Raw genomic sequence first — 27,483 nt, 5'->3', positions numbered from 1 at the left:
TGCTCAGGGTGGCACGAGTAGGAGTAGCGATGTCCTGTCTATGTGTCTCTTAGTCAGTACCAGGTTTTCCTGTCTCTGCAGCCGTGTTTGGAAGGGAAAGGTTCAGTGTCCAACCACAGCTCTTCTGGGAAGTCATTAGATGTGTTGAATCACAATGTTGTCTCATAAACTCTCTTCCTGCCTCCTCTGGGACTGAATGTGACTTGTTCTAGGGGATGAAGAGTCTTTGGGGAGTCTTTTGTAGCATCCAGAGGTTAGCCACTGGCCTAGAAGCCCACTGGAGACTTAGGACCCAGAGGCTAGATAGACCCTGGAGGGGAGCTGGGCCAATGAGTTGGCATGATTGAGGCCACGGGGACCATCAGGTGCAGCAGGGGCTCAAGGGGTGGGAGGGAGGGGTGGAGGGCCTGCTGCTAGCGATGGAGAAGCTGGAAGATTCCAGTGAACAGTGAGAGGAGAAAATGACACTCCACTGACTAGGCAATCTAGAGGCATCCAGTTGCACCCAAACATCTTTTTTCTTTTAATATGGAAAACGTCAAACACGTATGAGAGAGAATGGTTTAGTGGACATATACAAGAATATATCATTTAAGAAATCATTGCAAAAGAAAAGCATATAAAGGAAACACCTGTATATGTCACCCACCTTCAATAATGCTCAACTCAAAGTCATACACCTCTCTCTGGATTATTATGAAGTGAATATTATATCACTTCCTTTCATCCATAAATACTTCAGTTTGTATGTCTAAAAAATAGGACGTAACAAAATATAACCACAATGTCATTATAAAACCTACCACATTGAGGACCTCCCTGGTGGCACAGGGGTTAAAGACAACACTATCGGGCCTCCCCGGTGGCGCAGCGGTTGAGCGCTGGGTTGCGAAGCTGCCCACAGCCTCTGCAGCGCCGGTTCGATCCCCGGCTGCTCCCTGGCCACTGGAGGAGGGTCCCACATGGCGCGCAGACCTCTCCTGCCGCCCGCTGCTCCCCTCAGCAGTGTACTTCAGTCCTTCTGCCTGCTCTGCTCCCCGCTCTGGCTCTGGTGAATTCTCTCACCCTCCCGCACTTCTGACTGTCCCCAGTGCTTGTATAAATAAATAAATAAATAAATCTTAAAAAAAAAAAAAAAAGACAACACTATCAAGCTATCACCAGCCCCCGCAGCATGGATTCAATCTTCGGCCAGGGAGCTGACCCACATGGCGCAGCAGATCTCTCCTGCCTCGCCCGTTGCTTCCCTCAGCAGTGTATTTCAGTAGATCTGCCTGTTCTGCTCCCCAATCTGCCTGGTGAACCTCTCACCCTTTGCACCTCTGGCTTACACCCCAGTTCTTGTATGCATAAATAAATAAATCTTAAAAAAAAAACCTAACACATTGAACAATTATGTCTTAATATTATCAGTTATAGCATTCTGGGTTCCCTAATTGTTACATAAGTTTTTAAATTTGTTTGAGTAAGAATCTAAAGGAGATTTCTGTGACTGTTACTTATTATCTATGTGACAAACCACCCAAAATTTATGTGACAAACCATCTATGTGACAAAACACCCAAGTCTCTCTCGGGATCACTCATGCAGCTACAGTCATCAGATGGTTCAACTAGGACGGCAAGGTCCAAGCTGACCTCCCTCACATGCATGGTGGTTAATGCTGACTATTGGCTGCAGTATCTTGTTCTCCTCCACGTGGCCTCTCATCCTCCAGGAGGCCAGACTGGGCTTCTTCATGGCTTGGTGGTCTTGGGATTCCAAATCAGCAAGAGAAGATGCTACAGATTCCTTAAGACCTAGGATCCAGAATTTTTACAGCATCATTTCGGTCATATTCTATTGGTCAAGTTAAGTCACAAAGTCAGTCCAGATTTAAGTCAGAGGAGAAATAGTTTCTACCTGCTGGTAGGAATGACAAAATTACATTGCAAAATGGATGATCATGATTCATTGAAGTCCATTATTTTAAAATCTACCACCACCCACACACTATATTTCGTCAATGTGGCTCTTCAGTTTCTAGGTTCTCCCTCTGTCTCCTTTCCCCATGGCAATTTTACTTATCAGATAAATCACTGGGTCATTTGTCTGTTCCTCGTAGACCTGATTTTGCTAATGTGCCCTGTGATACCATTTTATAGGTCCTACTCCTGTCCCTGGTATTTCCTATAATTGACAGATTTAGAGGCTTGATCAGATTATGTCTGATGATTTTTTGTTAATGCTAACTTTAATGTTTGGACTCAGGTAATGTCAGTGTGATCCCTCCATTGTCAAGTTCCACATCAGCTTTTCACCAATGTTTTCAACAGCAGCCACAGATGATTATTGCTTAACCCCCTTGTTGCATCTCAAATATAATCAAAACTTTGTATGTTCTGATCTGTTGCCATCTCTCCAGCCTCAGCCCCTGCTAGTCTCCCCTTTCTGTCATGCTGTGTCCACCTTACAATAGCTCCCACACTCTCTTGCTTTCTCCAATTCAAAACCTTTATCTCTTGCAATTCCTTCTGCCACTTTCTCTCTTTTAACTCTCAGTTTGAATGTTGTTCTGTCAGAGAAGCCTGAACTGATCAGTCTATTTAAAGTCGGTCTCCCACTATTTCGCTCACAGCATCCTATTTATTTTCTTCAATTTGTCAATATTTTATTAGTTTTCAGGTTTATTGTTTTTCCCTCACCTTTGGAGTCCGCTCTTGAAGAGCAGGAATCTTCGCTGTCTTATTGACAGTTCTCTCCCCAGCATCTTGTCAGTGCCTGCCCATAGGAAATGGTTCATCAAACAGTTGTTGAATGAATAAATATTTGTTTGAAGGGAGAAAAGAAGAAAGGTAATGCCAAGTGATAGGGTCCTGCTTGAAGCCAGCATTGCCGGTGTTAGAACACTTTTTCTTGGGTGCTCCAGAAAGATCCTACATCACAATATTTGTTAGGAGCAGCCCCTGCCCGCTGCGCCCCTTTCCCTATCAGGCAGCTCAGCCCACTGAGCCTCAAAATCAACTCTGAATCAGTTCACATGACTTGGGTGGATGGATGTGGATGGGTGTGAATGGGTGTGGAAATTGCCAGAACCTACTCGGCTAGACTCCAGTCTGTGTTTTTCACCCACTGCTCTTCACTTGTCCTCATCAAATTGCTTAGTGAGTTTATATTTCAAAACCTGCCCCTGGGCTGTATCTGGGGTGACCCTGCCAGCCTCTACACCCTCATATGAAGCTAGATATCAGTCTCTAGACTTAGCCTTGCATTGCGGACTATCTTTTCTCAAAGAATTCCTTCCTATTCCTAGCAACTCTCCCCGGATGTGATATGATGGAGTGGAGGCAGGCAGGCCTCCCACCCCACTGGGTCTGGTGCTAGCAACCAGAGACCTCATTAACACCCTGTCTTTTCTGGGGATCTGCCTAGTGCCCTTATGGATGTATTGCATCCTGTGAAAATTTCATCCGCTGAAACCAATTAAGCCATTCCCCTATTGGGGAGTCTCCTGGAGATCTCAGGATATAATAATGGTTGCCTTCAGGGTATTCTGATGATTTCAGAGATCAAGCCTTGGACCAAGGAAAGCCTGGGGCCGGCCTGAGGCTGGCTCTCAGTGTGTGGTCCCAGACCAGCAATATCATTGCCATCTGGAACTTGTCAGAAATGCAAATTTTCAGTCTCATCCTCTATCTAGGGAAACAGAAAACCAGTTCTTTTTCTTCCGTACTTCCTTCAGGGGATTCTATCGTGAGCTGCAGTTTGAGAGCCACAGAGTTGAGGGACTTGGTCCACAAAACTTGGGAAGTCCTACCCCTTCTTCCTACCTCTTTCCTGGTGACTTCAAGAAAAAGACTAAATGTTTATGTCCCCTTAAAATTCCTATGTTGAAATGGCAACCTCAGTGTGATGGCATTTGGAGGTGGGGCCTTTGGAAGGTGATTAGGCCATGATGGCAAGCTCTCAGGAATGGGAACAGTGCCTTTATACAAAGCCCTAGCAAACTCCCTCATTGCCATGTGAGGACAAGGCAAAAAGATGGCCATGTTTGAACCAGAAAGAAAGTTCTCACCAGACAACAAATCTGTGCTATGAATCTGGACTTCACAGGCTGCAGAATTGTAAGAAACTACCAGTCCACAGTATTCTGTCATTCAGCCTGAGTGGATTAACCCCTTAATACTCAGCATTCTCATCTTAAAATGCAGACATGCAATTCCTGGCTATGGCCTGGGGGAGACAATGGCACCTCTCAGGAAAGAAGAGTCCTCACTAGTAAAATGGAGATATGTTCACGCTTATTGAGAAGGGATTGTGATAAGAAACCATGAGATAATTTGTGAAAAGAACATGGAGCAATGTCAGGCATGTGGCTCTTAATACATGCTAGCTCCCCAGCAGCAGAATTGACAGCATTAAACCATACAATGCATACGACTCCACTATTTGTATAATACTCTTGACCTGAGCCTGCCTGCACAAGATGTATGAGAGAGAAAACACCACAATGAACACCCTGAGCTTAGACTGGGTCTGGATTTGTCCCAGGGTTCACAGCCTGACAACTAATAACTTCCTCATCATCGCCACCTGCTGGTACCACATGGAGCTCAGCCCCATGCTAGAGACCTGGGTTCACCATTCAATACTCACTTTGGGAGAGCCTTCTGGGGGGGACACCACTAGAAGCACTGGGGTCCTGCTGAAGACAACACAAGGGGCTTCTGAGAGTGCAAAATACAAACAGTACAGTGGCTAATGAACACACAAAACAAAAAGTTAAAGTTCATTTGCAATTTAAAATAAATGCCAGGGAGCCTGCCTGGTGGCACAGGGGGTTAGGACGCAGCACTGTGAAGCTACCCACAGTCACTGCAGTGCGAGTTTGATCCCCAGCCAGGGAGGTGACACACATGGCACAGCAGACCTCTCCTGTCTCGCCTGCTGCGCCCCTCTGCAGTGTATTACAGTAGGTCTGCCTGTTCGGCTCCCCACTCTGTCTCTGGGGATTCCTCTTATCCCCCACACCTCTGGTCTGCACCCCAGCTCTTGAATGCATAGATGGATAGATCTTTTAAAAGAATAATAATAAAATAAAATAAAATAAAATAAAATAAATGCCATAAAAGAATAGCGAGGGCCTCCCTGGTGGTGCAGGCGGTTGAGCACCACACTGTGAAGCTGTCCGCAGCCTCTGCAGCATGGGTTCGATCCCGGGTGGCCAGGGAGAAACACACATGGCGCGGCAGACCTCTCCTGTCTCTCCTGCTGCTCCCCTCAGCAGTGCATTTCGGTCAGTCTGCCTGTTCTGTTCCCCACTCTATCTCTAGTGAATCCTCTCACCCTCCCACACATCTGGCCTGTACCCCAGTTCTTGTATAAGCAAATAAATCTTTTTAAAAAATAAAATAAAGAATAGCGAGGTAAGCTTTTCATCGATCAGATTGACAGAAATGGAAAGTGTCCATGAAGGCCAGAGGGCAGACATGCTCTGCAGAGGAGGGGGTGGGACACAACCCAGCTGAGCCTTCATAGCTGGGGCACATTCACTCAGCACCCCAACAGGGAACCCACTCCCACTTCTATGGGCTTATCCCAAGGAACAGAGCAAGATCTAATGGTGTGAGGAAGATATTGACTGTGGGTTGTATATGGTATGTACATGCATCATAAATCTGCATTCTATATCAAAGTGTGTATGAGAACAAATGACAAACCACCAAAAAAGTTAGCGTTGTTTATCCACAGGAGATCCTTGAGTTGTTTTTTATTTTCCTTTCCACTAATTTGCATTTTGACCTTTTAGAAGGAAGTTCTGATAAATATGATTTAAAAACTCACTACATCAGTGATTCTAAACTCTGAGTCATGTTACAATCACCTGCCCCCACACTGAGTGAGACTCTGGGGGTGGGATCCAGGCAATGGTAATTTTCTTTAAAACTCCCTTGTTTATTTCCCCAAGGATAGATCGATTTGACACCTACTGAATTACATGGTCCCTACCTTCAAGATACTTACGATACATACGGTCAGTTTTAGTGGTGGTTAATATTTTGGGGATAACCAAACTTTTTGAGATACTGATATATCTTAATTCATTTCACAGATGCTTCCTTAGGGCTCTGTCCTGCTATATCAAGGAACGGTCGTGTCAGATGGAATTTACCAGATGAAAGCGTTGTATTCGCTCTCTCAAAAAGTATACTAGGTATTTTACATGCATTTTCAGGGGACTAGTGGGCATTTGGGATTGCAGCCCACCTTATACCCATTGTCCTTTCTTCTAGCTTTCAAGGGAAGGAACTGGCAATCAGGGGTCTGCACCTGCCACTGGCCAAAGTATGGCTGACCAGACTTCTTCTGCTTCGGGTTGGACTCTGGCCCTAGTAATGAAGAATCTCGTCTTGGAGATGTTGGGTTCGGAGAGTAGGGACCTTGCCTTGTGATCTAGATATTGGTGCCCAAGGATTTTTAGTTCCTATAGCTGGGTTAATGGCTATGTTAATCCCTTCTTCCCCCATCTCCTTGTGTGAGTCAGATCCTGGTTTTGTGATGCCTCCTTTTCAAGTTTTCTATTATTCCCCTCCATCAGAAACACAGTTTTTCCTTCCAATGGGAGATCCACCGCTACTCATCCAGTAAATTCCCATTGTTGGTTAAGTTAACCAGAATCAGTTCCATTGGTTATAAGCTATGTCTTCACTAATACAAGGGGACTGAAGTTGATATTCCTTGTAATTCCTGGGGGCCTATGGAGTGTAGGTTTAGAACCCCTGGGACAGTGGCAGGGGTGGAGTGGGTGGGATAGTACCATTGATCCCCAAGATTTCTGCTCCCCAGATTATATATATATTCACCTCCCCGATGACCTCACGTCAGGTCTTCCTGACCTAGGAGTTAGAAAACACAGACTTGAGAATTGGCCAATGGAGATCACTCCAGAACCTGCGTATGAGGGGTGTTAAGGGGAGCAACTTGGCTTGAAGGAGAAGCCTGGGAACCTGTCTCACAGCTACTTTTGCAATTTATACAGAGATGTTTTTAATTTGGGGACTGCTGACAGGGGAGTCTAATCTCCATGCCATTGCTTGGTACTCAAATGTCAATCAGGGAGATCCACTTGATCTCTCTAGTTGTGCCCTCTTGGCTTTCAGATGTAGATGACCCGAGCTTTTGCATCTCTCCATCTTGTGGGGTTGTCACCAGGCTCAGTGTGACAGCAGAATACATGATAAAGGTCCTCACTGTGCCATTCACCTTCACTCTTGGACAGCAGGGGACTGGCCCAAGGAAGGAAGCCTCGACAAGCCCTGTGTTGGGGTCACAGAGGAGAGTAAAATTGGGTGTACAAAAGAATTATTGCTGAGGAAGGAAGGAGGCTTCCCAAGACCTGCAATCTCACTATTGCACCTCCAGGAGGTGAGTGAAAGCCCACTATCCCAGGACTCAGCAAAACCACAGAGATTTTGCAAACGGGCCCTTTCTTGTTGAGTCACAGCAGGCAGACCTCCCAAGAATATCTGGGTTGGCAAAGGCCAAAGGCTGAAAGCTGAGGAGCTCCTAGAGCACCAAACAAATCTCTTTGTGAACTTTCCCCTCTCCTACTCTGAAGTAGGAACAGGAGGGGCATCAGCAGTTCTGGAAAGGCAGAAGCCAGGTAAGTAAAGTCTGGTTCTCACTGTGACCGTGATCTGTCCAATGGCAGCCTGTCCTCCTTTCTGCAGTGAGTTGAAGCAATAATCACAAGTATTTCTGCTCTAAACCTTGTATACCAGGTCACCTAGATTGAGTTTGAGTCCCTGCTCTGGCTCTGCCACCTCCAGCCATCTCTCTGGGTCTCATCAGGTCATCTATAAGGCCTATTAACACCAGGTCTTTTAGGAGCAACTGGGGATTCTTGATTTGAGGGGGACCTTGCCTTCCCGAGGCTCCTGTTGCACAGCTGACACCATGAACATTGCAGGTGTCAAGAAACATTTCTTTTTTTTTTTTAAGATGTATTTATTTATTTGTTTGTTTGTTTGTTTGTTTATACAAGCACTGGGTACAGTCAGAAGCTCAGGGGGGTGAGAGAATTCACCAGAGCCAGAGAGGGGAGCAGAGGCAGAAGGACCAAAGTACACTGCTGAGGGGAGCAGTGGGCCTCAGGAGAGGTCTGCGCGCCATGCCGGACCCTCCTCCAGTGGCTGGGGAGAAGCTGGGGATAGAACAGGCACCACAGAGGCTGCGGGCAGCTTCGCAACCCAGTGCTCAACAGCTGCGCCACCGGGGAGGCCTTCAAGAAATATTTCTTGAAGATGCAGGTACACCGTGGTGGGAGGCAGGGCTGCTCTGGGCTTCAATGAGAAGTGGAAAGAGACACCTACCTTCTCCTGCCCAATACTTCCCCCGAGGCATCACCACCTGGCATCTCGGTCCTGCCCCAAGCTGCTAATGTTCTCTCTCTCCATTCCTAGCATGATCTTCTCTTAGGGAAGATTCTGATAAACTTGCTTACAAGGATGAGTCTTGACAGCTTAAAGTGCTGTGCCCCTTTTTGGTGTTTGCATTTCAAAGAGAATCAACCCTTAAATAAGAAAAACAAAGCTCTTCAATTTCAGTTATTAATGAGAGAGTAGGGAAGGGTTTTTTGAGAAGGGCAGACTGAATTTAATTCTTTTCTATTTGTGTTTAAGTAGATCTAATAGTAATTATGTAATCAGCTCCATGTTCTACATCTCAGTTTCCCTTTTTTGTAAAATCAGAGTAGAGTAGCTTTTTACCCAGGCCTTTCCTGGCTCTCATTACCAGGGGTTTTCACAATAGAAGGGCCGCACAATGACTGGAACAGAAATACTGTGGTTATTGCCCCCAACTCAATTGCAGGAAGCAGGATAGACTGCTGTCAACAGGTGGTGGTTAGGGTGAGCAGGAGACTTGCACCTACCTATCCTTTCCTTCCTCCCCCGGCCCCAGTAGCAGCTAAGACCACTCTCTTTCCCCCTCCCAGCAAGACAAAAGGAACACACTATCTTCAGGACAAAGTTGGATAACTGAACCCCCTGGAGGCTGCAGCCCCAAATCTGGGCCATTGTGCAAAAAGAGCCTGCAGGTCTTCTGGAGTTTAAGTCTAGGCCAAGCTGCACCTTCTAAACTAAACTTGATCACCTGTTAAACAGGGGAAATGCTGTCTGCCAGGCCACCTTCCAGGCTAGATGGAAACACCAGGAGATGCTTGGTGAAAAAGATACCACAGGGCACAGTATCTGTGGCAGCATTTCTGGGGGCATGGAAAGCCTACCTGGACCTCCAAGATGTTCTGTGCCCTGTGCTGGAGACCAGCTGGTTTGCTCCTCTCCCTCTCCTCTCTTTAGTGACTCTTCCCCTGCGTGGGCTACTTTCCCCCCGGGTACCCCCACCTCCAGTCAGTGTGAGTGTATTTCCTTCTCACTAGTCCTCCCTTGGCCACAGATCTCCCGGGGTTCCAAGGAAGCCAGTACAGTGGGGTCCGGCTGGGGAGTGCGTGTGACTTGCTATTCTCTGCTGCCAACCACACAGCACACCAGTCAAGGTCCTGGGTTGCAGCGGGAGGGCCTGCTGGGGACTCCTCCTCGGTAGGAGTACAGCCACTCGGTAGGAGGCTCTGCAAATGGTAGTTTGTTTGCAGATGTCGGGAGAAGGTGCCTAGGCTCTCAGAGACGACCCTTCCGGGCCATGTTTTCCATCCAACCAACCATCCAAGAATCCCTCCTTCTGCCCCGCCCCCACCCCCTAGGACCAGTCAGTTCCCCTTACTCAAACTGAATGTTGAGAACAGGCACAGAGTCAGATTCTAGGGCAGCTCTGAGTGATCGGAAGTTTTCTTGATGAGTTGAATTGTCTTCCTGCAGCTTGCCCTCCACCTGTCCCTGTTCTGCACCCTGAACCACGAAGAACAAGAGTGAGCCCCTCTCCCCAGAATCATCCCCTTCCCCCCACCCCTGCTTTTCTCAGGGGCTTGTGAACATCTCAGGGACTCTTCAACAAGGGGAATTCTAGGTCCCTCTCCCTGTCAGTGCATTTTGACCTCTCAGTAATTTTCCTCAAGGATACAAGCCAGATCTCCCTCATTTTAAATTTGTGCAACTGATTTTTTTTAACTTAAATTCAGCATTTTATGTTTTATTTACATTTCATGTTCTTGGTTTTATCCAACATTCCAGTAGGCTGAGTAGCCTTAAATCTCAAATCTGCTGCTATGCGGGTGTATAGGTCTCCCCCACAGAGCTGAGAAGCATGCCTTTTACTTTGCCTCGGAATCTTTTAATGGCATGTCAAGAGGAGAATCCACAGGACCTCGACCCTGCATTCCTGCCTCTAGCAAAGCCCCTTGTCAGTCCTCCAGCCCCTTCCCATGTCTCTCCACCAGGTCTCAGAGCTTTCATGAGAAAACTTTCAATGTTCTACTGAGATCTCACCGTTCATCTTTTTGCCTTTTCAGAAACCTAGTGTGAAAGAGGAAATTCAGTAGGTCTAGAATGATTTGTTCTTAGCAAGGACTAATAGAGGGTCCTGATGAATACTATATTATTTTCTTTCTGAAGAAGTTTTTGTTTTTATATAAAAAAAAGTGTGCTTATAATAAAACCGTTCTGAACACCACAAAAGAAGAGAGTGACTATCACTGAAATCTTGCCCCCTTTTTGATGATTCCTGCCACCTCACCTCAGACAAGGATTCTGACTGGGGTGGACAGTTCATGTGCTTCCAATAACCCCATAAGCCTGCTCCTTTTGCAGGGATTTCTCTGTTTCATTTTCTTTGAAATCATAAGTAGGAACTGCCTAGAAATGTGGGAGTAAGATAATCCTTCATCAACAAGGAGAACCAAAGCGCAGTCAGTTCTCCATCTCACACAGGGCATATCTTGGTGCTTTCTGCACTTTTCTCAGAGGTTCCTCAAAGGGATAGAACCCCAGTGGCCCACAGCTAAACCCAGTTCATTTGTGCACCCATTTCTTGCCTTTCCCTCTTTCCAATCTCGCTTCCTGACTTCTGATTCCAGATATCACCTCCCAAATAAACTTCCTGGACCCAAGTCCTTGTGTTAGGGCATGCTTTCAGAAGCAGGAACCCCAGACAAAGATGTTAGTGACCATATTTTACATATATATCTAATAATAAGCTTATGTAATTTTGCATAAAGTGGCTCATACTTCACATGTGTTCTAAAACCTTCTTCTTATTATTCACAGGAGGCCCTGAACATAATCGCATGCCAATAAATAAAACACTAAAACAGTTTTAATGTCTGGGTGGTAAATGTCCGATGCAAAGGTATCTCATCATTTACCTAATTTACTTAATTTATGGACATCTAGATGGTTTCAAATTTTGCATGGTGAAGAAAATGGTTATGCACATATCTTTGCAAATCCTTTGAAAAAAATTCCAAGATGTGATTGCTTTATTGTCTCTGTGTGTTTGATAATTTATTCTAGAATATTAATAGAGATCAAGACTAATTTTAGCTATTTAGATTTTTTTTTTTAATCTATCATTCCTTCCTTTTTAAAGGAAGGAATAAACAGGATATTTGCCATCTTCACTTTTCTGGCACTTTTTTCATTCCGTGTAATTTCCTCTATGATTATATCTGCAAGTGTCTCCAGGTCCCTGGGATGTCATTTGTCTGGGCTTGGAAGGGTGAGCTCATTGTAGGTGGCTCAGTCTTCTTCCTGTCGCATATCTTGGCTTGCAATTTCCTTCTTATGCTCCATTCCACCATTTGAAGTAAAATTGCCTGTTCTCTACTCTGCCTGTCCTCCCTTCACCACATGCCCCAAATCCCAAGCAAATTCCTTCTTATTAGTCTTCCTTAGACTTTGAAAGCTCCATGCTCTGTCTTTGCCAATTTTCCTGGCTTCTGTTCATTCTGACCTTGCTTTGGTGCTTTGCTAATACTATTTTTATAAGTCTTACGAATCTTCCAGATTCATCTTGGGTTATGCATTCCTTGTCGCAATCTTTGCATGTGCGCTTTTCAAACCCTAGCTCATTGAAAAGCTACAAGTGCATCCTCACAAGATGGTCTGTAAAACTCCCCCTTTCTTTCTTGCCTGCAGTGCTTGCAATTACTTGGAATTTCAGGGCTTTATTACCTCCTGTAGCAGCCTTTTCTCACTGGAATGAACTTATACACCACATTTTGTCTTAAACATTAGCATTCAACAGATGGGTAACCAGTGGCACAGAGAAGTTTCGACACTACCCCAAAGACATCCAGCATGCCAGTGGACTGGCTCTCAGTCCTCTAGTTTCTTCACCTAAATATGGTTCCCCTTGCCCACACTGGCTGGTAGAGGAGCCTGGGCCCCTGCTTGGTAAGGTAAGAGCAAGCATCTGGAAGGGTACATCCATAGCTCCTTTCCCTTCCCCCAGAGAGAGATATTCTTGCTCCACAGAGGGGATCGTGTTTAGAATTCCATCTCCTCCACTGCTCCCACCCCGCAAGCAGGCAAAGTCAGCAACAATTCCGCTAAAGAGAATAGCCAAGCTGTTTTCACCTGTTTGCAAAGGACCCTGTGCCCAGGCAGGAGGGAGTGTGCCCATGCACACATGGCACCCAAGTCTTTTTCTTCCTCTCTGTCTCTGTTTCTGACACACATATGCATACACAGTACAGAGCTCATGAGGTCTTTCTCCCTTTCTGACCATCTCTGTCTCTGTCTCTCTGTCTCTCTTTGTCTCACTCTCTGTCACACACACACACACACACACACACACACACACACACACCCCGAGTGTCACTCTGGACAGCCATCAGAGCTCAGACACCCCAGTCTCTTTTCTGTCCTGCTCCTGAGTCAGTACCCCACTCACCCCCACCTCAGCACCCTGGTCACTCACCCTCCATGCTGCCCACTCCCGCCCGCTCCGGGACAGTCCACAATCGAGGGAAGCAGTGGCCTCTTAGGATGACAGGAACGGAAGGGCAGTCTCTGGGCACTCGGTGCCCCACCAGAGCCCCTGCCTCTGCCTCAGCGCTCAGCGCTCAGCTCAAGGCTGCCCCGCGGAGGCGGACAGGAGGCTGTGTGCACTCTCAGGCTTCTGGGTTCCAGCCCTTGGCGGGGGCCTCGCTTCCCTCTGGGCTCGCTGGCCAGCCACCTTGGCTGAAGGCTCCCTCACAGGCTGCTGCGCTGGGGCTAGAGGAAGGGAGGCGTTAGCCCCATGCTGTTGCCATAGCATCTGGCACGCGTGTGCCCAACGCAGCGCCCCCTGCCCGCCCCAGTCTGCCAAGTCAGGGGATCCCCAGGTTTGCCTTCCTGCTGCAGCCCTCTCGGAGGGGATTGAGCACCTCTCCAAAGTAGGGGACACACCCCATGGCCCACTGTAATAACCCTGTGTCCCTCTCTCCATGCTCCACATCCCTAACCTCTGTCCTCACTTCTTGTCCTTGTCTTACCCCATCCTGGCCCCCAGCCACCCGCCTTGGTGTGGGTCCCCTGAGGAGGGGATGAGGGACAGCTGTGAATACACAGGAAGGCCAAAGGAGGACAGTGGGATGCCCCATCAGCTCTGAACTCTGTGAGGAGATTGTGGACAATGTGTGCCATAGATGACCAATGGGCTCAAGCGCTGGCCAGGTGCTTACCTTTGGGTAAGTTTCTTACCTGTGCCTTAGTTTCAGTTTTTGCTTTTGTAAAATGGAGTAAATGAAATGATGTCAGTTTTTGCTCAGCACATAATAGCTGCTCAACAAATGGTCCTTTGACATGAATGGGAAACCACCTCCCTCTTACCACTTCAGCCCCTATCAGACACCAAAATCACCACCATAGACATTTACCACATGAATGAAGGCAAGTAGGAGAGAGTGAATGACCAAGGCTGCTCCTGGTTTCCCTTCTCTCTCTACTTCCCTCTCTGTCCTGACAGCTGACAGAGTCTCAGAGCTGAAAGGGCCTTAGAGTAAGTGGTTCTGACTCTGACTGGGCTAAGCATCCCATCCTACTGCCCCATGGTAGGTACTTCTGCCCTGAAATCAGTCTTGTCCCCAGGACAGCCCATCCAAGAGCAGAAGGGAAGGCACCCTCTCAAGTCCACCATTCCGCAGGCCAAACATGTAGATTTCTTTGGGCTTTTTCTTCCTGTGACTTGCCTCAGGTTTAATCTGTAAAATGGGGAGAATAATAGGACCTATCTCCCCGAGTTGTTGCAAAGATGAAAGGAGTTGCTCTGTATAGAGCACTGGCAAGAGGCCTGGCACATATTTCATGTCCAGTAAGTATTAGCTGTTCATGTCATTACTATATGAATCCTTCTGTTTGTCAAGACCCAGAACTCTGACAGGTCCTATCAAGCCCCCTTGACCAACACAGGAAACTTTTGTCAAGTTGTATTGCCCAGCACTGCCACTCATTGTGTGTGTGGCTTTGGGAAAGTGATTAAACCTCTGTGCTTTAGTCTCCCCTCATTTACAATACAGGGAAAATAATTGTACCCACTGTATAGTAAGGCTCAACAATGTGTGGCACTGTGTAAGTGCCCAACAAACTATGAGCTATGTTTATGTGGGCACTGGGTTTTGAATAACTCAGTCTCACCTTTTTACTTTTGTCTTTACTCCTTCCCCCAACCCACTCCACACTTCTTTCTTATGCAGCATAGTATTCTAATGCATTCATTTAAGCTTATGGTCAGCTCCCTCCCACAACCTCAATTTTTTTTTTTAAAGATTTATTTAGTTATTTATACAAGCACTGGGCACAGTCAGAAGCACGGGAGGGTGAGAGAATTCACCAGAGCCAGAGCAGGGAGCAGAGCAGGCAGAAGGACTGAAGTACACTGCTGAGGGGAGCAGCGGGCGGCAGGAGAGGTCTGCGCGCCATGCGGGACCCTCCTCCGGTGGCAGGGGAGCAGCCGGGGATCGAACTGGCGCTGCAGAGGCTAAGGGGCAGCTTCGCAACCCAGCGCTCAACTGCTGCGCCACCAGGGAGGCCCAATTATTTTTTAATTGTTCTGGACTCTGCAGCTGGACAGTGGAGGAAAGAGGCAGGATGCTCTCCTGGACAACTTGGGCACTGGACATGCTGCCCCCTGTCTCACCAGCCTACCCTCAAGGTTCTTGGCACTCTGGCAGCACCTGAGAAACTAAATGCTGTCATCCAGGGCACAGAGCAATCCATGTCCATTTTGAGGGGGTCCTTCCACTCCCTTGCCCTCAGAGTTTCCCTCTCTGCCTTTTCTGACCACACCCTTGGCTGGCCCCTCGCCCACAGGGAAACTGCTCCCCACACAGCTGTGGCTGGGAGCTTGTACTATGGCCTAGGGAGTCTCAGAGCTAAAAGAAGGCAGCCCGCCATGCTGGAAAACTGATTTCCATTTGAAAAACTGGATGCCAGCTGGTGTCTGGAGGGCAGTGGATTAAGAAGGTCCTTGAAGGGAAAAAAACTTTTTGTGCCAATTGATATTGATCTGGATATCTACTTGGAGAGGAGCCCAAAGGGAGGCAGAGAGGAGGTCAAGGGTGATTTTAGAATCAAGCTTTTAGGGGCGGTGGGTGGGGGGCAGAAATCAGTGAGGGAGCTCACTGAGGGGACAATGGCAGGAACGAGTGATTGTCTTTGTCCTTGGAGTTTAGTGTGCTCTTGTCTTTCCTGGCCACAGGTATCAATGGGTGTGGATGGAATGTATGAGGCCTGTCCTGATCTCACACAAACTCCTTCTCTAAGCAGAGAGGGAGGTATTTTCTTAGATGCCTGAGAGAGTTAGTAGGTGCTCTGGAGAATGGTTGGCACAAAGCCATAGAGTGCCTTGTGGGATATCTCTCCGGTAGGGACAAAACAAAGCCTCTCCAATGGAAAACCTGGTCTATCTCTTCCAGGCTGGAAATGCACATGGGACTTTGGAGCAAGGAAGGCCACTGGTATAGCTGCCATTTTGAAAAGCCTCAGAATTTGTGGGGAGGGGAAGGGGGCCTTAGCCTTGTGACAATATAACCTCTGGGACGCAAACTCCAGCATTTTGTAACATCTCTTTGAAGGCTGGAGGGTGGGGGAGAAGGAAAGTCCCCTTGAAGAGTGAGACCAGGGGAATGCAGAGAGTCTGAGGTCTGGACCGAAGTGGGATCTCCTCCTGAGAGCCAGGAGATGCTTTTCCCTCTTTCCAGTCAGGCTCTGAGGAGCACTTCCTTTAAAATGCTTATTAGTGAGCTCTCCCCAAGGAAGGAGGTCAAAGCTGTTATCTGCATTTGTAAATGACAAGTGAAGATTTTAATGGCTGACTCACTCCCACTGCACAGCCAGCCAGTGAGCAGGCTGGAAGTACCAAGCAGACAAAGACTGGCATCCAGTGAGGACCCCAGCAAGGACCCTGGACAGGAGCCAGGATGCTTGGACATCCATCTAAGCAATGCCGCCAGCTCCTTGCACATCCTTGGGCAGGTCACATGCTGTCTGGAACTCAGTGTTCCCATCTATAAAATGGGAAAGGTTGGGACCAGAAGAAGATTCTCGCGGTGGTAGTCTACCTTCTCCTCTGGAGAACCAGGTATAAGAAGTTTTGAATGGGGATTGGGTGAGACCCCACTGGGACTGTTGGGCACACTGAGGGACTCAAGTCTCTGGCTGGGGCCTTGTACTCTGGGCAGGCTGCAGGCTTCTGGGGGTGGGCACTGGGTCAAGAAGGGTTAAGGTCAGTCACCACAGGGTCAGGAAGAACACATCCTGGGGATGGTGTTAAAGCCTCTTGGGAAAAAGTGGGGAGCTCTTTGGGAGTTAGTGGGGTCTTCTGTAAACCATTTCCTAGACTCTGAACACAGTTCTGAGAGACCTGGAGCCTGGGCAAAAGGCCTGCTTGAATCCTGGTTGCTCCACCAACTAATATCTGACCTTGGCCAGGTTGTCTTCTCCAGTCCTCTGTGTCTTCCTCTATGCAACTAAAATAAAAATAGGTGCTTCCTCATATGCTCTGGGGATTCACTGAGAAAAGAAACGGAAAGCACTTAACATAGTCACAGAAATGGGGTAACTGGTAAGCATATATATTTTTACTTTAGCTGCCTTTCTCTTCCTCCACCAGTCCTTTTTGTACCTCTGGTTATTTCCCTTTGCCCCAAGCTTCAGGGACTCCAATTTTTTAAGAGTACACACAGCAGATGATAAACTCGGTCCCAGGAATATTAACACCCTCCCAGGGGACTCTGTTATTAAGACATATTACCCAAAACCTGGAGATGAGGCCAAGATGGTAACTGCATGCATGAAGCACTGTTTAACAGGCTTGCCCATGAGAATTACCTCTGGGTTTTCTTAGTTACCATTAATTAAGGGCACAGACTCTGAGAAATTACTTATGTTAACTTATGAATTTGTGTCCAGTAAAAAATAAGCAAGTCAATCCCCAAGTTGATTCTTTATTGCCTTTATTGTAGGACAATGATCAGGGTTATATGTAACAGCAATCTTACCCAGCAATTAAGGACCACACTCCTTCAAGATGCTCTTGGAATCAGTTTTATTATGTTACCACTTCCCTCATTAACAGGATCGATAAAATCTTGACACGTTTATCCTATGATGTTAGTTTCTGCAATGATACTTTGGCACTGCCTATCACAGGGACCGGGAGAGGGTCATGGGGGGGTGGGGGTGGGGGGCTTGTCTCAAAGTCATCAAAACATGCCAGTCAAACTTGAACATACCCATAAGTCATGCGGGGATATTGTTAACGCACGGATTCTTATTCAGAAGATTTGGGGAGAGATGTAGCCTCTGAGGTTATGATACATCCTCAGGTGCTGTTGATGCTACTCACCCGAGGACCACACTTTGAGTAGCAAGGACCTCTCAGCTTTGTCTAGAGAAATCTTCTTCACAATCATGTCAAGGGTTGGAATAAGATCACAGGAGAGGGTGACGCTAAATTAAAAGCAATGCAGCCCTACTGGTGGGACTTCGGGCTGGCTGGCAGGCAAGAGGGTGGGACTGCCCATGCTCCGGCAGGCAGTGAACACAGGCTTCTGGCACTCTGAGGAAGAGTGCAGAAGTGTGGGCCCTACTTTGAGTCCGATTTACTGAGGTTCAGGTGGGCCTGGGATTGTGTACCTTAAAACACCCCAGTAGATTGACTCTCTTGCAGATGGTTTAGAGATCCAGCCCACCCTTTGCACAACTCCAGGGGCCCATGTACATTTTCTTCCAGGTAAGTGGTGCCAATTACCAAGAATGAGTTGTGAATGCACCCTCCCCTGCTGGGGTTGCACGACATGGCTGTCCTGCAGGGTCCACCTTGAAGACATCCTAAGTGCTTCTAGTCGATAGGAGCCAGGCCCCTCAGCTGGGAAGAACGCAGATGTACACATGCAGAGTGGCCCCAGACAGCTCTTGGCCAAGGCCTGAGTGCCTTGTCCTCCCATGTGATGGAAGCCAGACACACCCCTGAACCATGATGATGGGGTGAACTGTTGATTCCCTAGTCCCTGTGCATAACAATCTCCCATCAGCATCCAGATGTGCCCCAGGGATGTGTGCCAAGCAGCTCTGCATTGCTGAGGGAGGTGAGATTCTTGTCAGGACCCTAAAGACTGTGCCCACACAAGGGTGGGCATAAGCATTGAGGAGAGGAAGCACTCGTGTGTGAAATGGGTGTGATAGTGTTCAGCAGGGGTTACTTACCTACATCATCTGTTGTTAACCCTATGCATTAGGGAAGGTGGTGTTAGCACCCAGTTATAAATCAGGACAGCAAGTCTGGACTGTAATGAGAGGCACATAATGAGGGAAGGAACGTGTGAGTTGGTGAAGCCTGTCCAAGCTAGCCTCCTAAACCCCAGTGTGGCTCCTTCCTAGCGACATTCTCCCCACCCCTTGCCCAAGGCCAAGTGGACTGAGTGGGCACCTACAGATGACAAACAGAAAGCACCAAGTTCCTACCCAGTGCCCATCAACAGCAGAGCTCAACGAGTGCTCTTGCTTGGATATAACGCAGCTGGGATGTGCCTCTCTCCTGAGGGATGAGTCCGTCCCTCCTGGCCCTGAGACACACATTCACGGCATGTGGCTACTTCGGGCCTGGCCAGCCCACGCCTTGTCCCCAGCAGCCCCAAGTTGTGCCTTCCTCAGGGCCTGTCCTTCATGGCCCCGGCACCCCTCCCAGGGCTCTGGCCAGGCGCTCTGTGGTAATTGCCAGTGCTCCCCTACAGGTTTCCTAATCCCAGGGCTGGCTTTCTGGGAAGGAACAGGAACATTTCATGTAAAGAGCAGCTCCAAAGCAGGACTCCAGGGTCCAACATGATATTTTGGGGAGACTGAGAATCAAACCTGTGTTTGGTAATAGATACCAATTAGACTTACTGTGGTGATCATTTCACAACATATACAGATATCAAATTATGTTGTACACCTGAAACTAATAAACTGCTATATGCCAGTTATACCTCAATAAGTTTTTCTTTTTAACCTTTAGCCCCATACAGCTCACTCACTGTTATCAAGACTTGGTTATTTTAGTTTGTTCTTCAACACGATGATGCTGTTCTTGGAAACTTGCCCAGGAAGCAAAAGTTGTAAATTCTATTATTGTACAGTCTGGGAACTTCCTGAAAGAACATTTAAAGAAACTTCAAGTTGCTCAACTCTTGTACTGCAGAGAATTTATAACTTAAGTTTCTTCACCTCAAAATGGTCTCTGTGTCCAATTCTAATGGTATCATGAATTTGATCCAATCTTAATCAAGGCTTCCTCCCTTGCACTGAAAGCCCCACCTGAAGTGGGCTAAGATCTAACTACTGTGCCTGTCTCCACTCTGACCAGTCAGGGCGAAGGGGGGCGCACCCTTACTTCCACAAGAGTCTTTCAGCTTTGTCTCAACATCAATGGATACGGGGAGGCAAAGTCCTGTGTCTGACCCGTGGGATGGGGTAGGCAGCTGCCTGAGCACAGACTCACCCACAGGAGACAGGGCCTCCAGAATCAGAGTAGTACCCCATGCATTCTGGAAAAGCCCTGGGTGTTCTCTCCCTGCAGCCACTCCACTTTATAGACAGGAAACGGGATCGACAGTGGGAAAGGTATCTTCTGCCCAGTTCACAAAGCTAGCCAGGGCTTAACCAGGGATTAAATGAATGAGTATCGGTAATGTTATTCAGACATTGTGTGGCACCCACTAAGCTCTGTATGCATTTGTTTGATAAAACATAATGGTCTGGTCTAAAGCTCAAGCAGACTCAGGTTGGCCTTTCATATTAAAAAACAAAAAATTTACTTTAACCTTAAACCCAGAAGAGGTTTCCAGTTTGTATCTGAACCCCTGGAAGTTTTGTTAAAAGCAGTGGATCAGGTTCTGCAGACAGGGGGTAGGACTGAGGGTCTGCACGTCCAACCAGGTACTTGGTGCTGCTGACATTGCTGTTTCAGAGACTCCTCTTTGAGAACCATAGACCCTGAGAAATGAATTGCTAAGGGTATAGTTTCTGGCATCACAAAGGGAAAAATTAGGGGCAGCAGGACCCTTCCAGGCATGCAGGCGCCCCAGGCTGACGTTCAGCTGCTCGGCGGCAGCACAGCTTTGGAACACGTGTCAATTCTGCCGGGCAGTGGCCCGGCCCACCTGTGAATATCAGTAAAAGCCCAGTTTGGCTTTCATTACTTCATGTATTAATAATGGGGCAGCCCCTCCTCTCCCAGGCTTCAGAGATCTGCAGTGAGAATGAATCGAATACCAACCAGGCAGAGGAAACCAATACATTTTTTATTGCAGACTGAAGCTAAGGGCTCACTCACTCTGTGGGCTCTGATTAGGGGGCTTTTCAGACTACCCACGTTTTCCCAGAGAGGCAAGGGAAAATTTTCCAAGCAGAATAGAAAACAACTTTCAGAAGCAACCACTTCAAAAGACCTGGGGACACAGGCAGCTCAGCATGCAGAGGTTACCAGAGAGGCAGAAGCCAGGTGGCCTGGCCAAGGCAAGCCTCAGCTCCTGGTGACTTCGCGTCATTCCCTTTGCTGGGGATCTGAAAAGATCTGGGGCTGGTTTGGGGAGGTGGGGAGGAGTTCATTGGAGGCCTGGCATTGGCAAGGGGACAGCTGAGAGAAACTTTACCCTCCATTCTGAGTACATTCCTAGGGTCTCCCCTAGACCCTTGCTTCTCCAACTATAAAGTGCTTGTAGAAATTGCCTAGAGATCTTATTAAAATGCAGGTCTGGCTGGGGCCCAGGATTCTGCCTTTCTAACAAGCTCCCATGGATGACGATGCTGCAGGCCCACTCACCGCACCCTGAGTTGCAAGACTCTGGCCATACAAAGCCTTTTTATGTATCAGAAAAGCACACCCCTTCTGTGACAAAGAGAAACCTCACTCCAGGACACAGGGTGGATGGGGCCAGGCCAGCCTAGATTGCAGCCTCCACCTGTCCCCAGTGTCCACAGCTAAGCCCTGTAGGCCTAGTCTCAACCTCCTCACTGAAAACCCTTTTCCCAGAGCTTACCCACCCAGGCTTTGGAGATAAGCAGTGAAGAAGGCATCCCTTGGGACACCTAGCACTCAGTGACAGGCCAAATCTGGCCCAATCTTTCAGTTCCTCATGAGGAGATGGAGGATGGGGAATGGGAGCATTAGGAGACAGGGCTACAGCTCACAGCAGTGGTCTGAACTCTGAACAGTTTGACCCTAGGAGTGAAGAGTGACTACTGGCCTCAATGTAGGATTTGGGAGGCCTGGCTTGCCCCTGGGGCCTCAGGTGTCTCCCACGGAGCCAAGTTCTGAGCTCTGAGTCTGCTTGCCCCCATAGATGAGGAGAAGGTGGGAGGTAGATACCTAGGGGGTTCAAGGGGCTCCCCAAACCACAGTTATTATCAGGATGCAAGAGCCCCAGGCCCTTTCCTGGTAGGGAAACCAGCTGTTTGCTGGGTACTGACCCCATGTTAGTGCTGAAAGCCCCACATCCCTGGAAACCCCTCAGTCCTCAGCAAACAGGATAGTTGGACACGCCATTGGCTGGCTACACCCTCAACTGCAGGTTGAGGGCTCAGAAATAACTAGGTCATCAGGGCCTTGGGTGGTGGCCTAGGAGTAACTGGCTACAAACTCAATGGTCCACTGTGCCTTCTGTGCCAGGTGAAGCAGTGACAGGGAAGTCAGGTGCTGCCAAAGGGAAGTGTAGTGGGAGTAGCCATCTAGTTATTTTGGACCAGGTCCACAGGTGCAAATGGCTTCAAGAAGGGCCCCCTCTCCTAGGGATCAAGGGCTGAGACCAGGCACTCCTGGTTGCTCCTGAGGGAGGGATGGCGTCCCAGAACTTCTACCCCATCCATTTCTCATTCTCAGGGAAGGACAGAGCTGACTGGACTTGCTCCGTGGCTCCCTAGCCAAGAGGCAGCTAGCTCCTATATAAACATTTCCAGCCCTGCTGCAGTGAGGGCCATGCTCTCTGTGGTTTCTCCATGACTTTGGTTCAGGCTCCTGCCCATTCAACAACCTCCCAGACTGAGGAGCCCCGCGAAGGGCCTCATCTGGGTCAGTTTTCAGGAAGCAATAAATGGATGAAGATTGTCTTCTCTTCCTCCCAGAGCAGCGACTGGTTCTCAGCACTACAAATGAGGCCCAGAAAATGCTCCACAATGCTCCTCTGTGGGCTCCTCCAGGTCCGTGACTTGATGGTGATGTGGAGGCAGGTATTGCCAAAAAAGCATCCAATAGCCCAAAGGAGGCACAGGCCCCTCACTACCCTTTTTTCCCAAAAAACAAGGCTCAGAGGCAACGGGGGTCTGCCCAAGTTTGCACAAAAGCTTCGAGGGCCCAGTCTGAGCCCCAGCTGGCACTTCACCTCCTCCTCTGGGCACTGCAGAGCCCACTACTGTTCTAAGCATCTATCCTGGGCCGGCTGCACACCTTCCCACCTCCAGCTGTTTGGCCCACCCACCTCCATACCCAAGCTTGGCCTCCCATGGCCTGTGGGAGTCCCTCCCCTCAGGGTGCCAGGTGGCCTCTGTCCCCTGCTGGGTGGGCATGAGGAGGCAGGCCTAAGGTGGGGGAGGCCGCGCACCCTCCGGAGACATGAGCATGTCAAACTTGATGAGCGGTGGGGCAATGACGCGCACCTCGGCGCTCAGTGGATTGAAGCGGAGGTTGACTCTGCGTAAGGAGGACATGGCGGCCAGCTTCTCCACGGGCACATCTGTGGGGAGAGAGGGCAGGTTAGGGCGCTGGCAGCCAAGCAGGCAGAGGAGATGCTGACACATTTCTGCCCAGGAGGCCAGAGCACAGGTGGGGAGGGGCTCCCCATCACTCGTGGTGGCCCAACGGGCATTATAAGCACATGCAGGGAAGCACCCTAAAAAATAAAGTTAGACATTTATCCCAGCAATTCCAATCCTGGGTAGAACTGAAAGCAATGCAAACAGGTACTCAGACACTTGTACACATGGCAGCACGATTCCCAAGAGCCAAACTGTGAGACACCAGCAGATGATTAACAATGTGGTAAAGTCAAACAATGGAATCTTATTCAGCATGAAAAGGAACAAAACCCCCTACTGTGTGGATGAACCTCAAAAACATTGTGTTGAATGAAACATCAGATACGAAAGGTCACATAGTGAGTGATTTCATTTACATGAAATGTGCAGAACAGGTAAATCCAGAGACAGAAGGTAGGTAAGGGGCTGCCATGGGCTGGGGGAGGGGATTGGAGAGTGAGCTGAGGGAGCACAGGATCTCCTTTGGGGTGTTGAAAGTACTTTGAAAGTAGATAGAAGGGGGCCTCCCCGGTGGCGCAGCGGTTGAGCGCTGGGTTGCAAAGCTGCTGGCGACCTCTGAAGCGCTGGTTCGATCCCCGGCTGCTCCTCGGCCACCGAAGGAGGGTCCCACATGGCGCGCAGACCTCTCCTGCCGCCCGCTGCTCCCCTCAGCAGTGTACTTCGGTCTTTCTGCCTGCTCTGCTCCCCACTCTGGCTCTGGTGAATTCTCTCACCCTCCCGCGCTTCTGACTGTACCCAGTGCATGTATAAACAAAACGAACGAACAAACAAACAAACAAATAAATAAAAACATGCCTCTAAAAAAAAAAAAAAAAAAAACTTTAAAAAAAAAAAAAAAAAAAAAGAAAGTAGATAGAAGGGACGGTAGCAGAACACCAGGAATGTACTAAGGGCACTGACCTGTATGCGATTAAAATGGTTCATTTTATGTTCTGTGGGTTTTACCTCAACATTTTAAAAATACCTGGACAAGGCAGTAGTTTCATTAACACTTGATAACCTTTCATGATTCCTCACACCTCACCTTTAGGATCAGTCTTTGGCTGAAGCCCCAGGCAGGCCATGTAATGGGTGTGAGCCAAATGCAAATCACTATAATAACAATTTTACAGTATAGATCTCACCTGCTGCATTAGGATAAATGAGCGAATCCATGTATTCAGTGAATACTAGATATTACAAAAAAACTGAAGTCCAGAGAAGTTAGGTAACTTGCTTAAGGCCGCAATCAGAATTAGCTGAGCCCAGACTGGAATTCAAATTCTCACAGTGATTACAAGAGTTCAGGGGAGTAGTCAGGCTGGGCAGAGGTGTCTGCTGTTAGTACTGGAAGGATGGAAAGAGTTTGAATGATGGGGAGGGAATGCATTGTGGCTGGAGAGGGCAAAAGCACAGGAGTAGGGTTCAGAGAGTGGGGAGGGGAGGGACTGGATGCTTATCAATGGCATCTAGAAACCTCCAGGCCCAAATCCTGAGGGCCCTGTCCCCCAGGTGGATTGGAACACTAAGGAACATAGCACCTCTCAGCCCAGGGAGCCAGACCCTCTGTCTGAGCCTAGGGAGCCTTATGGGAGAAGCTGTTTTTCTGGGAGCCTTATGGGAGAAGCGGTTTTTCTGTTCCCCACTTTGGACCACCATATGTGGGAGTCACTAGGAGGATGAATACTGTGGCTCAGAGAGTGATTCAGATCATCTGAGCTCAAATCCCAGCTCTACCATTTTCTAGCTGTGTATTCTTGGGCAATTTAACCACATTTTCTGTGACTCATTTTCCTCATCTGTGAAATGGGGGTAACAAAAGTACCTGTCCAATGAGTTATTGTAGGATCAGAGGAGTCAATACAAAGCATTCAGAAGAGAGGCTGGACCCACAGTAGGCAGCTGATAACAAGGAACTAATGTGACAAACAGGCCCAGAGCTGGGCTGCCCAGAACACAAGGCCTGTGCAGGCAGAAGCTCTGGCCACATTCATCGGCCCTCATCCAACTCTGAGCAGCCCAGATTCCATGTGTCCCCCACCCTAGCCCAGGGCAGGGCCAGGGGCCTCACCCCTCCGGCGCCTGCACACCTCAGGCCCACAGTAATGGCCAGGCCCTGTCTTCTCCTGGCACTATGCAATGGGCTTTTGGAGTTGGGGGGGTTTTATTTTTTTTTTAGGCATGTTTTATTTATTTATTTATTTATTTATTTATTTATTTGTTTATTTATTTATTTATTCATTTGTTTGTTTTTTTGTTTATACATGCGCTGGGTACAGTCAGAAGCGCAGGAGGGTGAGAGAATTCACCAGAGCCAGAGCGGGGAGCAGAGCAGGCAGAAGGACCAAAGTACACTGCTGAGGGGAGCAGCGGGCGGCAGGAGAGGTCTGCGCGCCATGTGGGACCCTCCTCCAGTGGCCGGGGAGCAGCCGGGGATCGAACCAGTGTTGCAGAGGCTGCGGGCAGCTTCGCAACCCAGCGCTCAACCGCTGCGCCACCGGGGAGGCCCCCAGGTTTTTATTTTTGTCATGGTTTGTCTTTAAATGAGAGTCACGTTGGCACACACTATCCATATATCTTAATGTAGATAAATGGTTCTGTGCTGTAGATCTCATTCTCCTTCTTTTTCACTGAACACCGCTAACTTGTTTTTGAGATTTACATACAGGAAAATGTTTCAAGTGCTGGCAGGCATACAGCGTGTTTCCATAGAAGTATACACGCTTATGCCAGCCATCCAGATCTCGCTATAAAACATTTCAACAACTCTCAAGGGGTTCCCTGTGCCTCTTTTAATTTGTAACCCCTGATTTTTTTCATCATTCAGTTCTTTCAGGCTTAGGTAGCCACCAATTCCTACCTAAGTGTTCCATCTAGCACCTCCCTCCTCCACTACAGGAGCCAGCAGGGTCAGGTATTGCATTTTGTGGTTGCATTTCTTGGGGTGCCTTTCATATCTTTTATAACACTGACATTTTGGAAGATGATCACTGCCATCATCCCTGGCTTTTGATTAAAAAGAATTCCTCATTTTGTGTCTGCCTAGTATTTCCTCATGAATAAATCCGGATTATGCGCCCTCAGCTGAAAGACTGGCATATTCCCTTGGGGTCACATCTGGAGATACACGGGATCCGTGGGACCCTCATAAGTCATGCTACTTTTCATCACCCATTCAGGTATTTTACCTGATACCTGTTTTCTTCATTGTATAATTACTGTTTTTCCCTCCTCCCCTGCAATTAACAAGAAGTCTGTGGGGATGCATTTTAATACACTGCTCCTCATCAAAATTATCATCCAGTGCCCCTGGATTGGATTTTCAATGCAGAGTGGCTGTATGATTTTCCCAAGGCCACACAGCTAGGGAGAGTCGGAGCTAGAACACAAAGCTAGGTGGGCTGTCTCCAGAATCCGTGTTCTTCATACCTCCTCCCACCTCGCACACACTGCTCCAGCCTGGCATGCCCCACCCCTCAGCAGTTGTTGGAACCCTCAGAGGCCTCCCCTTAGTAATGTGAGATATAAAACAGTCTTCTTCCAGGACTCTTGGGACTCTGCAGGATGTCAGCTTCCCCTGACCAAGATGCTGACAACTCTCTAGGTTGCCAAACAGGAACAGGCCCCTTCCACAGCCCAGGGACTCTCCTCCCAGAGAAGCCGTGGGCACAGGACAGGAGGCACATGTTACTGGGCCTTCTAAGATCCCCCCTGGCAACCATTCCATTGCTAACCTGCTCTGAGAGGCAGGGCTTCTGGGAAATGCCTCAGATTAGTTCAGGAATGTTCCAAACCTCCTTGTTCTGCTCTGGGTCACAGTACAGAACAAGCCTTTCCTTTCTTGTCCATAAAAACCCTTCCACCAATTCCTTGAGTTAACAACTCCTTCAAGTGAGCACCTCCAGATCTTTCATGTAAGAAATATGAAACAGGCTTTTCCAGGTGTTGCCCTAGGCCACATCTCTACACCTCAGTTTCTCACCTGTCAAATGGGGGGAGGGGCGCACGCGTCATTCTGCACACCTGGCAGAAAGGCCATGAGAATCCAATGACATGACTGTACGTTGGATGCCAGCATCATGCTCCACAAACACTCTATAGGTACACTCTATAGTCATTTGTTCCCTGTCACTGTACTGGTGCCTGCACTGACACATAGTCAAGCGCCCCCCACTCCCAGATCCCTGCTGACAAGCCTCAAGCTGCCCAGCATGTAGATTCGAGCCACAGCACAGGATGTGGCCAGAAACAGCTCAGCTGCAGCTGGCCGCTGAGATGACCTGGATGTAGGTGATGTGGA

At 48.4% G+C, this 27,483-nt stretch overlaps 1 protein-coding gene across 4 annotated transcripts in view; it reads right to left on the bottom strand.

The window, feature by feature from the left end:
• Positions 1-20,681: 20,681 nt before the first annotated feature.
• Positions 20,682-27,483, bottom strand: part of LRRC20 (leucine rich repeat containing 20) — a 76,663-nt gene continuing 69,861 nt past the window's right edge. For all 4 annotated transcript variants that reach the window (XM_037496406.2, XM_037496409.2, XM_037496408.2 and 1 more), the window contains one exon: positions 20,682-23,122. In XM_037496406.2, the coding sequence (XP_037352303.1) occupies positions 22,968-23,122 (155 nt within the window). In that variant the 3' untranslated portion in view covers positions 20,682-22,967. The remainder of the gene's footprint in view (positions 23,123-27,483) is intronic.

This window comes from Talpa occidentalis, unplaced genomic scaffold (genome assembly GCF_014898055.3).
Source record: "Talpa occidentalis isolate TD23 unplaced genomic scaffold, MPIMG_talOcc4v2.1 talOcc4.8, whole genome shotgun sequence".
NCBI lineage: Eukaryota > Metazoa > Chordata > Mammalia > Eulipotyphla > Talpidae > Talpa > Talpa occidentalis.
This window is presented reverse-complemented; position numbering and strand designations above follow the sequence as displayed.